General features: G+C 61.4%; 3 protein-coding genes across 3 annotated transcripts; all 3 read right to left on the reverse strand.

Annotated features, from left to right (window-relative positions):
* Positions 1-173: 173 nt before the first annotated feature.
* On the reverse strand, positions 174-1,523 carry FOXS1 (forkhead box S1). Its single transcript, XM_058036420.1, has one exon. The coding sequence runs from the start codon at positions 1,521-1,523 to the stop codon at positions 174-176; it is 1,350 nt and encodes a 449-aa protein (XP_057892403.1).
* Positions 1,524-2,428: 905 nt separating this feature from the next.
* Positions 2,429-5,402, reverse strand: LOC131090865 (interferon regulatory factor 4-like). The gene is made up of 8 exons (XM_058036505.1): positions 5,214-5,402; positions 4,628-4,817; positions 4,394-4,434; positions 4,033-4,138; positions 3,640-3,741; positions 3,163-3,558; positions 2,933-3,051; positions 2,429-2,828 (listed from the first exon to the last, which is right to left on the reverse strand). The coding sequence occupies exons 1-8, from the start codon at positions 5,385-5,387 to the stop codon at positions 2,688-2,690; spliced, it is 1,269 nt and encodes a 422-aa protein (XP_057892488.1). The 5' UTR covers positions 5,388-5,402; the 3' UTR covers positions 2,429-2,687.
* Positions 5,403-8,252: 2,850 nt separating this feature from the next.
* DUSP15 (dual specificity phosphatase 15) lies at positions 8,253-14,760 on the reverse strand. The gene is made up of 7 exons (XM_058036506.1): positions 14,677-14,760; positions 13,130-13,163; positions 11,137-11,219; positions 10,647-10,696; positions 9,954-10,028; positions 9,344-9,515; positions 8,253-9,181 (listed from the first exon to the last, which is right to left on the reverse strand). The coding sequence occupies exons 1-7, from the start codon at positions 14,695-14,697 to the stop codon at positions 8,969-8,971; spliced, it is 648 nt and encodes a 215-aa protein (XP_057892489.1). The 5' UTR covers positions 14,698-14,760; the 3' UTR covers positions 8,253-8,968.
* Between the last annotated feature and the right edge of the window lie 50 nt (positions 14,761-14,810).

Here is a 14,810-nt window from a genome sequence, read left to right on the forward strand (position 1 = left end):
AGGGACTGTTGGGGATGGCACCTGTGTCCCCCAGCCAGCACCTGAGCTGGGGCTGAGCGTCCCCAGCTTGGCCCTGCCCACTGCCCACCTCGGATGGGGCACAGAGACCACAGAGGCAGCGTTGGGGAACGTTGCTTTATTAGGAGCTGGGTTGTGCCGGGGTGGGGAGTCCCTCACTCGAAGAAGAACATGCCGGGTGTGCGGTAGAGGCAGGGAGGCAGCCCCAGGGGGTACCCATTACCCCCCTGCAGTGGGATCGTGGTCCCTGGCCCCCAGGGCTCCTTCTGCTCACCTGCCCGCGGCCCCATGGCCCCGAAGGGCGGCTGCCGGGGGGCGCTGGAGGCCGGGGGCGCCGCGGCCAGGAGATGCTCCAGCGCTGCTCCGCAGGGCCGCTCCTTGACGCAGAAGCTCAACGCCTGCACCCGGCACTGGTAGCTGCTGCCCAGCGCCTCGGGGCCCGGCCGGCTGAAGGAGCCGAACACGGGCAGGTGAGGCTGCGTGTAGCCCTCTCCCTCCAGGAAGCAGGATGGGGGCGGCTTGCCCGTGCCCAGGAGGCTGCCAGGGAACGCAGGTGGCACCTGCCCGAACGGCTGGCACGGCCCCAACCCATGGGCAGCCAGCTCCTTGCCCTCCAGCTGCTCTGGGGGGGTGTCTGGGGTGGCCGGCGAGTCCTGCGGGGGGTCCCTGTGCTGGGCGGGCAGCAGGGCGGGCAGCAGGGCGGGGTGCGGCTGCTGCTGGGCCGGGCGCTCGCTGGGCAGCGGGTACTGACCTGGCCGGGGCAGCTGCAGCGCCGCCGGGAGCCCCCCGAAGACAGCGTCCCTGGGCGGGCGGCTCTCGGGGGCCGAGAGGAGCGGCCCCTTGGGCTGTGCCGCCTCCGGCAGGTACAGGCACGGCTGCCTGGCCTTGGGCGGCTGACGGCGGGCCCAGGGCTCGGCGCACCCCGGCACCCCGGCACCCTCCGGGAGAGCGGCAGGGCTGGGCAGGCGTCCTGCGGCCGGCGGCGAACTGTAGCCCCCGTCCGCCTTGCCCTCCTCCGGCAGCGGGGCAGCGGGCAGCCCTTGCCCAGCCTGCCTGGGGGTCTTCCCGCGCCCCTGGTCCCCCTCAGCGCCCGGCCCATCCCGGACACCCTTCTTCCTGGTGAAGCGCCGGCGGCGCCGCAGGAAGCTGCCGTTCTCGAACATGTTGTAGCAGTCGGGGTCGAGGGTCCAGTAGTTGCCCTTTCCCGGCTTCTTGTCGTCACGGGGCACCTTGACGAAGCACTCGTTGAGGGAGAGGTTGTGGCGGATGCTGTTCTGCCAGCCCTGCTTGTTGTCGCGGTAGAAGGTGAAGCGGCCCATGATGTAGCGGTAGATGCCGCTGAGGGTGATGCGCTGCTCGGGCGCGCTCTGGATGGCCATGGTGATGAGGGCGATGTAGCTGTAGGGTGGCTTGGTGGCCTCGGCGCTGGGGAAGGGGCCGCCAGCCGGCTCAGGGGCCGGGGGGCTGCGCAGCGCCGCGTCGCCGACGGGGAGATCCGGCTGCATCCTCCGTGCCGGCCCCGCCGCTCCGGCTCCGCCGCTGGTCCCGCTCCGCGCTGCCGCACGGCCCCGGCACGGCCCGTTAAAACCCGCGGCCGGCGAGGGGGCGGCGGGCCCCTCCTCTGAGGGGCCGCCCAGGGCGGAGCAGGACTCTGCCGTCCAGCGCTGGTCCCTGCGGACAGACAGACGGATGCGCCGCCAAGACCTGCGGCCGGCAGCCAGTGGCCCCGCGGTTGGCACGGCCGCGGCCTCCCCAGGGCAGAGGCGGGCACAGCCCCCGGCTCCCCCGGCCCCTTTCCCACGGAAGGTTCCCACGAGCTGGTTCTCATCCTGCCCTGCTCACGGTGAGCAGCCGGGCTCTGGCTGGGCCTGGAGCGAGGGATGTTGGCAGGATTGAGGTGCTGCCTGCCCTCAGATGCCCCTCTGCCCCCTGCCCACCCCAGTGCCTCAGCCCCTGCCCCAGCCCGGCCTTGTGCTGGATCCTGTGCCAGGTCTCTCTGTATTGCCAGGTCCCTGCATTGTTCCCAAAACTCTGGGCACAGCACAGGCCCCAGGAGCCCCATCACACCGTTCATGAGTGTAAACTGAGACACAGGTGGTGACTGCCTTTGGGACAGCCCTCTGTGTTGCCAGGTCAGCAGAGCAGCTAACAGGCACCTTGCTGCTGCCTTCACCCCTGCCAGGGGGTTGGGACAAGGGGCAGGATGGGTCTGGAGCCAGTGCTGGGACAAGGGTTGTCTCACGCTGTGGCTTTGCCCACCTGAGGCTATCTGGACTCAGCTTCCTCAGCCACCTGTGCTCTGCTTGGACCAGCACCAGCCCCCCACCCCAGAGCCAGCCCCCAACACCCATACGAAAACACAACCTTTATTTCTAAGGTTTGCAACAGCGAGTCCTGGCAGTGCAAGGTGCAAGGACAGAGCCAGGTCTGCCCTGGCTTGCTGAATAGGCACACAACAAACCCCACCTGGGAGACTCCTGGGGAATAAATACAGCAATCACAGGGGCAGCAGCACCTGCCCACCCAGCTAACATCTGTCCTTGTTTGGTCCTGCACGCTGAGCACCCTGAGCACTCTGCCTTGGGACACGCAGCTGGAATGGAGCCATGGGGCTCAGAGCCTCCCACTCTGAGACTTTATGGCAACTGGGCTCTCCTCTCCCACCCAGCTCAGGGCTGGCAGAGCTGTTTGAGGACGTGGAGAACGTGGCTGGAGGTGCCAGGGGCACAGGGCTGCGGGGAATTGCAGAGCAGGGTCGGCCTCAAGCGCTGGGCGTGATGGAAGAGCTCCCGAGCGAACACCGGCTCCACCTGCAGAGGCACAGAACGACAGAGGATGGGCACAGGTCCGTGTCCCTGCCTGGCAATGGTCCCTGCGCCTGGCTCAGGGGTCACCAGCCCCAGTGGGAACTCACGTGAGCCATGATGAGCTTCTGGAAGGGGTGCCCAGCCCTGGTGGGGTATTCCTCCCCGAAGCACAGGTAGATCTGGTACTGAGGCAGGAGCTGCCCGTTGCTCAGGTACTCCCGCACCTCTGCAAGACACCAACCCTGTCAGGGGTCACCAGGCCCTCACAGCCCCCATCAGCCACAGCAGGGCAGGACTGCCCCTCTCCCCAGGGGATCGGGGTGTCCCAGGCACTTACGCTGGATGTACTGCTGCGTGTCCAGCAGCTTGTAAGTCCTCTCCCTCTCCAGCTTGTTGGGCCAGTTCCTGTGCGGGGCCAGGGGCCCGTTCCAGTACACCCTGCCCTGGCACTGGCGCTTCATGAAGACCCCCTCAGGTGCCACCCAGAGCAGCACCCCGCGCTCCAGGTGGGGCAGGAGCCTCTCCAGCACGTTGGCCATGCAGGCCACACGGCCGTGGCCGCTGAGCACCTGCGGGGGGGGGAACTGGATCTGCTCCATGCAGGAGGGGCCGTAGAGGCGCTCGCTGTCGGCGGGCACGGCGCCCGTGGTGATGCGGCAGCCCTCGGCCGTGCGCGTGGTCACCTCCTTCACCAGCACGTCGCAGTAGTACAGGCGGATGTGCAGCCAGCAGTCTGGGGCAAAGGGAGGGTCAGCTCATGGGCAGTCTGGGCTGGTGGGGTCACCCAGGGCATTGCCTGCAGCGTGGCTCCTACCTGAATTGTTGACATCCTCCACAGGGAGGTAGGACTGGGGTCCAGGAAGAAGCTGGCCGTGGGTTGGGTTCCAGCCATAGAAGACTCCCCTGACCAGGCACCCTGGACCAGGGCAGAGATGAGGTGGTAAAAGGACATGGACAGTTACCCCAAGGGCTCCCAGGCACTCTACTGGCCCAAGCCCCTGGGCCCACACTTTCCACTGTGTTTGCTCATTATTGGGCCTCATCATATCCCCTAAGGGAATGGCTTTGTTGGGGTAGGGTGGGAGCGCTCAGCTCCTACCTCAATCCCCAGAGGTGTTCCCTGCACGAGTGACAGGAGAGCAGGATCCTGGCAGAAGTGAGCCCTCCCTGCCCCCAGCCCCATCCCACCGAGAGGGACCCTCCTCACCTCGCTCGGTGGGGTGGCCAGAGAGCCAGGGCTGTGGAGAGACATGGGCACTCTCCAGCATGTCCTTCTGGCTTTCCTCCTTCTTTGGACTCCCTGCAGTGCTGCCCTGGGGGTAGGAGCAGCTTTGGTGAGGGCTGAGCTGGCACTGGGGGATCCTGAGCCAGCTCCTTCCTCTACCATGGACCCCATAAGCCAGCAGATCCCCCCGCTGGGTCTGGCAGTGTGGGGCACAGGGGGCCCTCTCTGAAGCCCCCGTGGGACAAATGCAGGCAGTGTGCAAGCAGGGGAGCAGCTGATGGGTGAGGCGGGGATTTGAGGGTCCCACCTTCGCCCCTGCCTGGATGGCACAGGGCAGGCTCACCTGCTGGTCCTCACTGCCTGGGGACTGTGTGTCACTGTCCTCTGCAGAGAGCAAGAAAGAACGGGTGAACCCCTGGCAAACGGCAGGAACAGCCCCAGGGAAGACAGCTGGCTGTCAAAGGAGTGGGGAGGAAGGGTAATGGCTGTGGGGCACGGGGCTTGTACAGGCAGGGTTCAGGTATGTTCAGCTATCAACCCCACATCAGGCACAGGAGGAGGGACGGCAGGGACGTACCTGCATCACAGGCTCTGTCAGTCACGATCTGGTACACCTTGTAAGGCTCGGAGATGTCCAGCTGGCTCCGCTCGGGCACCTCCTGGAAGTCGGTGCTCTTGTTGAGGGCGCAGCGCAGCCGCGTCTTCCAGGTGGAGGGGTCGGCCTTGTCCGTCCCTTCGTGGTACTTCCCCTTGTAGATGGCCCAAGCCTGAGGCACAGAGGGACAGAGGGTGCCCTGTGCTGTGGGGGTGCCACAACCTGACCCCAGCTCGGCTGTCCAAGGGGGTCCAGCGGGGTGGGGGAGCCGGGGCTGTGTCTCCTGGGGGACTGCAGGGAGCTGGGTGCTGCGGGGCGCCGGGAGAGCACACCGGGAGCCCCGGGAGGGTGCCCGGAGCTGGGCGGTGTGTGCCGGGGGTGTGCATGGAGCCAAATCCCAGCGCTGCGCACAGAGCCAGGTCACGGAGAGCCCTGGAGGTGCACATGGAGCTCGGCTGCACAGGTGAGCGGGGTGAGCGGTGCCGGGGAGCCCCGGGCAATGGGGAGCCCCGGGAGCGCACACGGAGCCCGGGGGCCATTCCCGGGGACCGCGGGGAGCCCGGGGTACCTTGAAGAGCGCAGCATCCTCCTGCTGCCGGTAATCCTGCTTGGCCGCGTGCTTCCAGGGGATGCGGAAGAGCGTTTTCTGCCGGTTCTCCCAGCGCAGCCCCGGGTACCGGCCGCTGTCGATCTGCGCGATCAGCCACTCCTTCAGCCGCATGGGCGCCCCCGGCTCCGCCATCGCGGCCCGGCGGCGAAACCGAAAGCGGCTCCGGCTTTCACTTTCCCTTTCCCGGCACACGCCGGAGGTTCTGGCTGCCCCAAGGACGGGGGGGACGGTTCTTAATTTTTTTTTTTTCTCTGCTCCACTTTTCCCCGCGCAGCAGCGTCAGATATCCGATGTCGTAACTGACGGTTACAGCAATGGGAAGAGCTGGAGCTGGTTCCTCCGGGTGGGACCCCCCAAAAAAGGCATCCCCGAGGTTTCAGATCATCACAATGTGTGCGCCCATGTACACCAGTGGTGATTTTAGCCTCTTCCCGTTGTTCACTGGCTCCTGCAGAGGCTCTGGGTGATTGACCCCCACCCCGGGAGGTGCCCTTTGTTAGGCAGAGGGTGGGCGCCCATTTCGCGGCTCTTGCCTGGGGCTCCAGCCTCTTCCTGCCGTTCAGAACACAATGTGCAGCTCGCACTGGTAATTTACATACCGAGATACCTGCGCTAGGTGTATTTCTCAACACACGCACCCCGCACTCGCGGGGGGGGAGAGGGCAGGTACATTGCATCCACGGGAGAGGGAATAAGGCATCAGATGCTTCCCCTAAAACTGTCAGGTCTCCCACACTCTGCCCGAAGGGGACAAGGGACTCTACTCCCTTTACTTCGTGCGTTAGGGACCCAGCCGGGCACATCCCAGCTCCAGGGGCTGCGTCCATCCATGGAACCAGCTGCTCACTCCATGGGTGTGGGGAGCTGCAGGGAGCTGCAGCAAGAGCGCGGGGTTTCCAGGGTGGTGTGAACGGTCACATGTCCCCATCTCTCAAATCTCTCCTCTGCTCTACTGCTCACATCTGCCTCGTGGGGCTCTGAATGCCAAGTCGAACGGGAAACGGGTGGGAAGGGTGGATGAGCTGTGCCAAGGGCTGCCGGGACCGGGGTGGGACACATCCTGCACCAGCTCCCATTGGCCCCCTGCAGGGCACGGGCTGAGTCACTGGGCCACCCTGAGGTGACACTGGTGCTGGTTCCTCTGTCACTGCTGCAGAGCTTCATGTCGCTGTGCAGGGAAACCCTGCTCCTCTGCCCGGCTGCTGCCCCCCAAGTCTCCTTTTGCAGTCACCCAGGTCTCCTTTCCTGCTCTGAGTCAGAGAAAGTCACCTCCGGCCGAGAGGAGGAGTGAAGTTCCTGAGAGCTGCTGGGGCTGCAAAGTCTCCAAATGAATAATCCGTGGCAGAGAGCCCAGTGCTGGGCTTTCCCAGAGGATGTGAGGACAGGGCACAGCCACGTGGCGCAGAGGGCGCATGGGGCCACATGGGGTGTGCGAGCGAGCCCCACTGGCAGGCTTTTCTCTCCTTACTGAGCCTGCCCGGGACCCCTTTGTTGCAATGCGAAGCCCAGGCACCACCTGCGCCCTCCCTCCGGGCGAGCTGTAGGGCCACGTTCTGGGAAAAGGGCCTGGGAACTGAGGGGCAGAGAATCCACATCTCCCCTTTGTGCCTTGGGAAGCAGCGCTGCGGCAAGGAGTCACTGCACGGCCTTCCAGCGGCTTGGCTGATTACATCCAAGGCCGGCAGATAATCGCAGCCGCCGGCTCGTTTGTCAGCCCAGCCCGCCGGGATCGGTTTTATCGGCGGGGATTTCATGTGCTGTGGCAGCCGCCCGCTGACGCAGGACCCGCGGGATCCAATTACCCGGGCATCAGCGGGGAGCTCAGGAGCCACATTCCCCACTGTGTATTCCTCACCCAGCTTCTCCCTTCCTGGGGAAGGTGAAGCTGCTTAACCCTTACACTTTTCATGCCAAAATGAGCTTCAAAAGGCAGTCAAACATTAACTCGTAGCTAACCCTGCCCTTGCCCGGGTTTTTCCAAGCTGTGTAAATCAGATCTGCCAAAATAAATACATTCTGCTGTGCTGTGGAGCTGGGCTGGAGAGCCCTGTGGGGTTTACTGTGGGAACAGGGGAATCTCTGGGTGCAAACACCTTGGCATAAGGTGTCCCAGTGTGAGAGGGTGCAGCTGTGTATGGGGCACACATCCATCCCAGATGTGCACAGGGCACACATCCATCCCAGAGGTGCGATCCTGGGCTGCAGGGCTTCCACCCTGCTGGGTGATGAAGAGGCCAAAGGGTGCTGGAGAGCCTGGCCTGGGGCCTAGGGAGGGTAGAGGAGCCTGGGAGGAACTGGAAGGAGAGTGGGACCCCATGGCAGATGGTGCAGGAGCAGTGAATGATGATGAACCCCTGGTGGAGCTCCCAGTCTGCCTGGGTGACCCCAAGGCAGCACCCAGCCCAGCAGGCAGATGCTGGCAGCAGGAAGGAACCTTGTTATTGAGGCTCTGTCTCCTGGGGATCTCTTCTCCTTAGAAGAGGAGGGGCAGGATGAGGGGGACCCCAGAAACATGCTGTGAGTCCCAACAGGGACAATGCTGATGACCCAGCTGGGCATCCTCACAATTTTTCCCACCTGGGACTCTGCTCCAGGAAAAGTTGTAAATGTGAGAGGTTTGGGGCCTGTGATACTCAGCTGGTGCCAGGCTCCCAGCACTCCCAGCAGCTGGAGGAGCCTGCAGAGTCCTGGACCTTGTGCTCCTGGATCCAGTGAGTGGAGAGACTAAAGTGAAACAGGCTCCAGGTGAGCTCCCACCTGTTGCTCCCAGCCTCTCCTGGAGCAGAGCTTGTCCCCTGAGAGCCCTGCCCTGGCACTCACATTTCTGGCCTCCCTTGCCACCTTCCCACAAGGCAGCAGGGTGAGCCCTGTCCCGGCATGCTGGTGTCCCCAGCCCACTCCAGAGAGTGTCCAGCAGCACAGCAACAGCTCCAGACAGTCCCATGCTGGGACCTTCCCCCTTGGCATCCCCGTTTCAACCTGGCCATCACAGAAGAGTCAGACCACAGAGAAGGGTATTTATTACTGGGGAACATATAAAGTCTTTAAGCAAAATGGCTTAAGGCTCTGCTCTAGTGAGGTCTGGCCAGGTTAAATGCTTGGTTCCCACCTGTTACAGATTGTGCCCTGGGATAGGTGGGAATGGGGTGCAATGGATTCCTAAAGCTACAGTGCTTGCTCAGGGCTTGTGCTTGGCCAGTCTGGAGCTGGACCCTTGCCTGGAAGCCTGTGTGGTGGCATTACCTGCTGGCACACTGGTGTGTCCCTGCTCTGCAGCCACCGGGACGCTGGGAGCTTGTGCTGCTGGTGGGAAAACTGCTCTGAGGGGAGCACCGGCTCTCCTGTGCACCCTGAGGCCATGCAGTGGGTACCCAAGTGCTAAAGCTGTTGCTGGTAACACCTGGGCACTGGCCTGTGGCAGAAGAGACCCCCTCTGTGTTCTGCCCCAAGCAGGAGCCTGCAGTGACCCAGGGACAGAGATCTGTGTCCCCAGCACACTGGATGTGAAGAAGATGAGCCCAGCATGTGCTGCAAAGCCCAACAGCGTCCATGAAACCTGCCCAGAGAGAGGGTGGCACGTTCCCACCCCAGAAGAGAAGAAGGAGCTGGGCTTTGTGCAGGTTCTGGCCCAGTGCTCCCTGTCCCACTGTGTTGCATCTCCTTCATCTCTCCCAGGCTGTTGGGTGATGCTCACTGCTCTCCCCTGGCCTGGGTCACTTCAGACAAGCCGGGATGCAGGAGAACGTCCTCTTCACCCGCAGCAGGAAGGGACTTGTGCTCCTCATGTCTCTGGCTCTTGGGACCAGTCCTTGCACAGCTCCCTCTGTTCTGGATGTTCCTTCTCTCCCTGCTGGCAGCAAGGCCTTTATTTCTTCCTCATCATTGAAAGGGGACATCCCATACTTCTGCTTCAGATGCCTGCGGACCTGGAGAAGGAGCAAGAAGTAAAATATAATGCTGGTTTACAAGGGCAAGTCCAGCAAGGGGAGCAGGGAAGAAACCGAGTCCCCTGAGGACTTGTCCTCGCTCTGAGGCCCACGGCAGGCTCAGCCACGGAGCAGGGCACAGGTGGCAGAGGTGAGTCCCACCTTGCGGGCCGCACTGCCGCTGAACTCGGCCAGCTGCTGCCTGAAGCCGGGGTTGGGGTTGGCCACGGGCCGGATGGTTCGGATGGCATCCAGCACCTCCTGGCAGCTCAGCTCCGTCACAACCATCACGTAGGCAACCACCACTGTGGTGCTGCGGGAGATGCCAGCCAGGCTGACAAGGGAAAGTGCAGAAGGGCTGGCGTTAGTGGCACACCCTGACCCCATGCTTGCCTCCTCCTCCACCCCTGTGCCTCAGATATTTCAGTTCCTCTTCTCCAAGGACTTGCTCTCCCGGAGGGCTGAGACCTTCCAAGGTCCTGGCCATGAGTGCCTATAAATACCCACTCCTCTACAGGGAGTGGGAGCAGCAGCCACTGCCTGGCTGCCTGCCCCAAACCCTGCTCATCCCATGCACTCAGCTGCAGCAAAAAGCTGCCCCGGCTCCAGGACTGCCTGGATCCTGCTGGGTTTGAGTCACAAGCCACAGCCAAGGGTGGATCCTGGGTGGGTCCATTGGCACAGAGCCCTCTGGCACTGATCTGAAGTGAGGGGCTGGGGGCTGTATCTGCTGAGCTGGGGGACACAGCAGCAGGCACAGGGGAAGCATTACCAGTGGACGAGGCAGTTCCCTCCATGCAGGCGACACTGATGGATAAAACTGATGCATTCCTTGAAGTGCCTCTTGCTAGCAGGAAAAATAAACCAGACAGAATGAGAACTTCAGGGGTGGAACAGCATTTTTAGCTGCAGGCAGAACAGCCCTGTATGCTTGAGTTGTTTTAGGGGATCTGCCAGCCACTGCTGAGACCTGAACTGTTTATTCCCAGGGAAAGGTGGATTTGCCAGCTCATTCTGTGCTGGGGACACAGAAGGGGACACTGTGCTGGGGATGCACGGGGCTGCCCTGTGACTTGTGTGACTCATGCTGGGGCAATGGGACGCTGGCTGCTTGAATCTCCAGGCACGCCTGTGCCCTTGGCTGGCTCCATGCCCTTTATGTGCTCTCCCCTCTCCAGACACTTCCTGGGGGGAAGCTTGCTGCCCCTCTCCATGGGAGCTGCAGAGTGGCTGCCCCTCACCTCACCCCAGGGCTCACACCCTCACAGCAGCCACTGAACTGGGATGCTGTTGGGGTCAAGGGAAGCTCCCCTGCACTGTGGCATCACATCTCTAGCCTGTGGGTCATTGTGCTTGAGGAGCTGGAGGGAGTTGGAGCACATGGAGGGCTTGAGAAGCTGTGAGCCCTCATCCCTGGCCACCCTCCCACCTCCCTGCATGTCCCCACCATGTCCAGGGTACTCACATGTTGGCTTCAGGGGTGTCAGGCAGGGGGATGCGGAGGTAGGTGATGTCCTGGAAGCCAGAACAGGAAGAGGAGAAGCTCAGGCACTGCAGCCAGGGTGTCACACACGGTCAGAGCAGGGCTGGCAGTGCCTGTGCTCCTCACCCACAGCTGCCTACAGGGTTTTGCTTCCCCCACACTGCACCCCCCTGCATGGGGATGGGGCCACACTCTCCCTGGGGTGAAGGGCAGAGCAAGGGGACACCAGCAGCTCGTGGGAGAGGATGGGAAACAAGAGGAGTCTGGAGAGCTGGAAACTGTTTCCCGTCAGTGTTCAAGGTCGGGTTATAGTCACAAGACAGCCAGTTTCCCATGCTGGGGGATGCCCAGCCCCTCTGGGGTCAGGGACCAGGGAGAGGTGTATGTGCCATGGGATTCTCAAGGGGGGAAGGAAGATGCAGCATGGAAGGAGCTGCAGGAACACAGGGTGACATCTGGTGCAGGACCCTACCTTCAGCAAGGGCTGGGGGGATTCATGGATTGAAACAATGTGGGTGATCTTGTTCCTGCTTAGCTGCTCCAGGTCTTTGGCATCTGAAGGATAAAACCAGACACCAACATGTATTCATTTCCCACCCTTCTCTTCCCACAGTGCTCCCACTCTGCCTCTACAGCCAGCCAGCACACAGAGCCTTGCTCCAGCAGATCAACTGCATCCCACCCCCACAGGCAGCAGTGCAGACATGGGCAAACATGGGAACCTGGAATGCCAATCCCGTGATCCCAAAGCAGAGGCCTCTCCCTGATCCCTTCTCCTTGCTGTTCATGCTGGTTGAACCATTCCCAGCTGCACAGACACACCCTGGGTCAGCAGGTAGTGTCCCTCCTGCCCGTACTTGTCCCCACTTTGGGAGGGGATGTGCCCTGCCCACACCTCCTTGATCAGACACACACACACACAGCACTGGGACTTGCTGCAGCCTGAGAGAACTGCTTTATCTTGTGAACTATGGGAGTGGAGCTGCAGCAATTTATATCATCTCTGATTTTCTGTAGAAACACCTAAGCAGTGATTTGCTGCTCTCTGGTCTGTTCTCTCTGCAGCTGCACGGACAGAAATGGGGTGTCCTTGGCTGTTTGAGGCAATCCCTGCCTCTCACCAATGCCTCAGCATTCTGGATGTGATGCTGGCCTCGAGTCCAGCACAGCAGTTGTTGCACAGGGAGGGGAGCGTGCTTGTCTTGCTGAGCAGCTTCCAAGTGTCTCCCTTTCATGCCACAACCAGCAGATGCAGCAAGCATGGCCAGAGAGGAGGGGAAACATTTCCCCATCTCATTCTTTTTGGTTTCTAAACTTTCACGTGCTGTAAAACCTTGGCTCAGGGATCCAGCCCAGGAAGGACTAGCGGCATGATGTGAATTTTAATAGGAGTGAGTCTCAAGGGAGATGCTCTGCAGGGAAGCTGCTCTGTGTGAGGAGGGAGATGGGGACTCACACACCTGCCACCTTCCCATCCGCCTCAGCAGGCAGTGACAGCAACTGGTGACGCTGGAATCAAGGCTTACCAGGGCTGGAAAAGCTTCCAGTTGGAGGAGATGCCTCTGTGAGCTCAATGTTGCAGGCCTAGAATCTTGTCACCCTGGATTGCCTGGCAGAGTGATGAGGAGTGCTTGGATGGCATCAGGCCCAGCCCCAGAGCAGAGGCTGCTCACAGGAACCCCCCTGATGGCAGCTGGGTGTCCTTGTCCCTCTGCTCCCAGCAAGCCACAGCCCCCCCAGCCCAACCCAAAGTGCTCCAAGGGGCAAAGGGAGAACAGGGCTGCCACTCCAGTGACATTTCCTTAGCAATTCACACCACTGGTTTTAAACTTGTGCAGCACTTACAGCAGGAATCCAGCTGGCAAAGGAGCCATCAGGGAGTCAGGAGCATTATAAATGCTGGTTTGTCATGGCAGATGCCAACACTTGGCCATTAACTGTCCCCTGACAATGAAAATTCCTTAAAATAGTGACTTGGTGTGAGAAGGGGTGACTGTGACTCTGCCTCTAGGAAATTCTCTTCTGAGCGTGGGCATCCCTCTCTGGCCTCTTCTACAGCAGCAAAACTGGGGAGCATTACCCAAAAGTGCCCCAGTCCTGTTCCCTTGCACCCATGTGGCGCCACCAGCTCCCCTGCTCCTGGCAGGGGATCCATATTTCCTCCTTGGCTTCTTTCCCCCATGCATCCCAAGAGCTCAGGGCAGCTGTTAAATAAGGAAACCATGCAGAGGCAGGGGTCTCTGCCTTGCCTTTCCCTTCCCACAGTGTCTTCACTCCCACTACTGCCAACCCAAACTGGGTGACAGAGCAGAGCAGGCCATGGGTGCAGGCAGAGCAGGGGGTGCAGGCAGAGCAGTGGGTGCAGGCAGGATGTCAGGCAGCATCTGCAGGCAGGGAGACACCAGCTCAAGCAAGCCCCACTCCCCAGCTGGAGAACACCTCTGCAGCAGCTGGGTTCCACTCACCAACGAAGTTCCCAAGGTAGAGGCCAGGAAGGATCTGTGGGACAGAAGGGGAAGTGGCAGTGTGAGCAGTGACCTTGTGCTGTGGTGCCCACTGTGCTGGGAAGCACTGACCTTGGCTGGAGGAGCCAAAGTTCTGGCATTGACACGACCATCCAGCCCTGGAGCAGGAATGCTGCTGGGGCAGCTGGAGCTGTGCCACTGCCCTGGCATCCAGGATGTGGCCCTGGCACCTTCAACCACCTGGCACTGCACTCTCATGGGTGCTGGGAGCCAGACACAGCTTTTTTATTGCTCCTCTTGTTTATCATCAATTAGTCCTCCGCTGGGGTTTATTACCTGAGCTCAGCAAGTTGCATACACCTTTGTACAGCCTTGGACTATACCCATGACCTGTGCAAGCCCTGCTGCTCGAGGGATGGGAAAGCAACAGGCACAGAGAAGCTTGTAGGGGATGTAGCTGTCCCCCTCCCAGCCCTGAGCTCTGCTCCCCTCATTCTGCATTGCAGGAAGCCCATTTCTCACAGCTCAGGCACAGATTGCTCTGGACACCATGCTTTCAGTTCATTTCCCCTGGGAAATTCCATTTCTCGTGATGAAAAGATAATTACTTGACAAGGCCTCTGTTAACAGCACTGCAGATGCAGAAGCAGGACACCTTGCAAACCTTGTCAGCCAGAGCTATTTTATATTCCCCCTCACTCCCAAGCTGGGCAGTGAGTTCAATCCTGTATCCAGCCGGTTCTCTGCCAGTTTCTCCCTGCAGCAATATTTGGTGCTCAGGGCAGGTGGAGGTGATTTTCACCAGCACAGCTGGACTCACACTTGTCTCACAGCTCACATTTGGAAACGTTTCTCTCGATTGAACAGCTTAAAGAAGGGTTTGTTGGGTTGTTTTTATTGTGATTCCTGCGATTTTAGATCAATTTCCTATCGACGGGGTGCCTTTAACTCACAGCTGCGGCACTGAGAGGAGCGGGTGGGAGAGCGCCAGTTAGCAAGGGCAGCTCCCAAGGGCAGGACACTGAACCATGAATAAACAGCATGTGCCTGTCCCCAGCACCCTGCTGACCCGCTCCCCAGAGGAGAAAACGGGGCAGCACATAAATAAAATAGTGCCCATCCCCTCTGCCCCATGATGCCGAGCCCCACGCACAGCCCAGCCCCGCTGAGCAGGGGGTGCAGGACCACCAGGCTGGGGGTCATGGAGGGCTCACAGCGTGCGCTTGGCGCTGGTTCCTTGGGATTAAAGGTGTTGGGAAAAGTTCCCCCCTTCCTTGAAGGAACTCGCTGTGACCCCCTTCCCTCCACCTCCCCGAGCAGCTGTCAGCTGTCCCAGCGCAGTGTCCCTGCCTGTTTCACCTCCGGTGTTGCTCTGCCGGCAGATAAACAAACAAACAAACAAAGAGCCGAGCCCTGTGCGGGACGCGGTGCCGGCAGGTGAAACGCCGCTTGGCAGCCGCCAGGTAAGGGTCTCCCACCTCTGGCACCGGCCGAGCCGCCCGGGCATGGCCGAACTGCAGAGCAGCCGCCCCAGCGCTCCCCGTTACCTGGCTCATGCCGTTCCCCATGGCCGACGGCGGGCGCCGGGGGTGGGGACGGGACGCGGCTGTCCTTGTCCCCAACGCTGCCGTCCTCCCCGTGCCCGGGCGCAGCTGCCGTCCCCGCTGCCTGGTCGGGTTTC

Source organism: Melospiza georgiana, chromosome 17 (genome assembly GCF_028018845.1).
Source record: "Melospiza georgiana isolate bMelGeo1 chromosome 17, bMelGeo1.pri, whole genome shotgun sequence".
Classification (NCBI taxonomy): domain Eukaryota; kingdom Metazoa; phylum Chordata; class Aves; order Passeriformes; family Passerellidae; genus Melospiza; species Melospiza georgiana.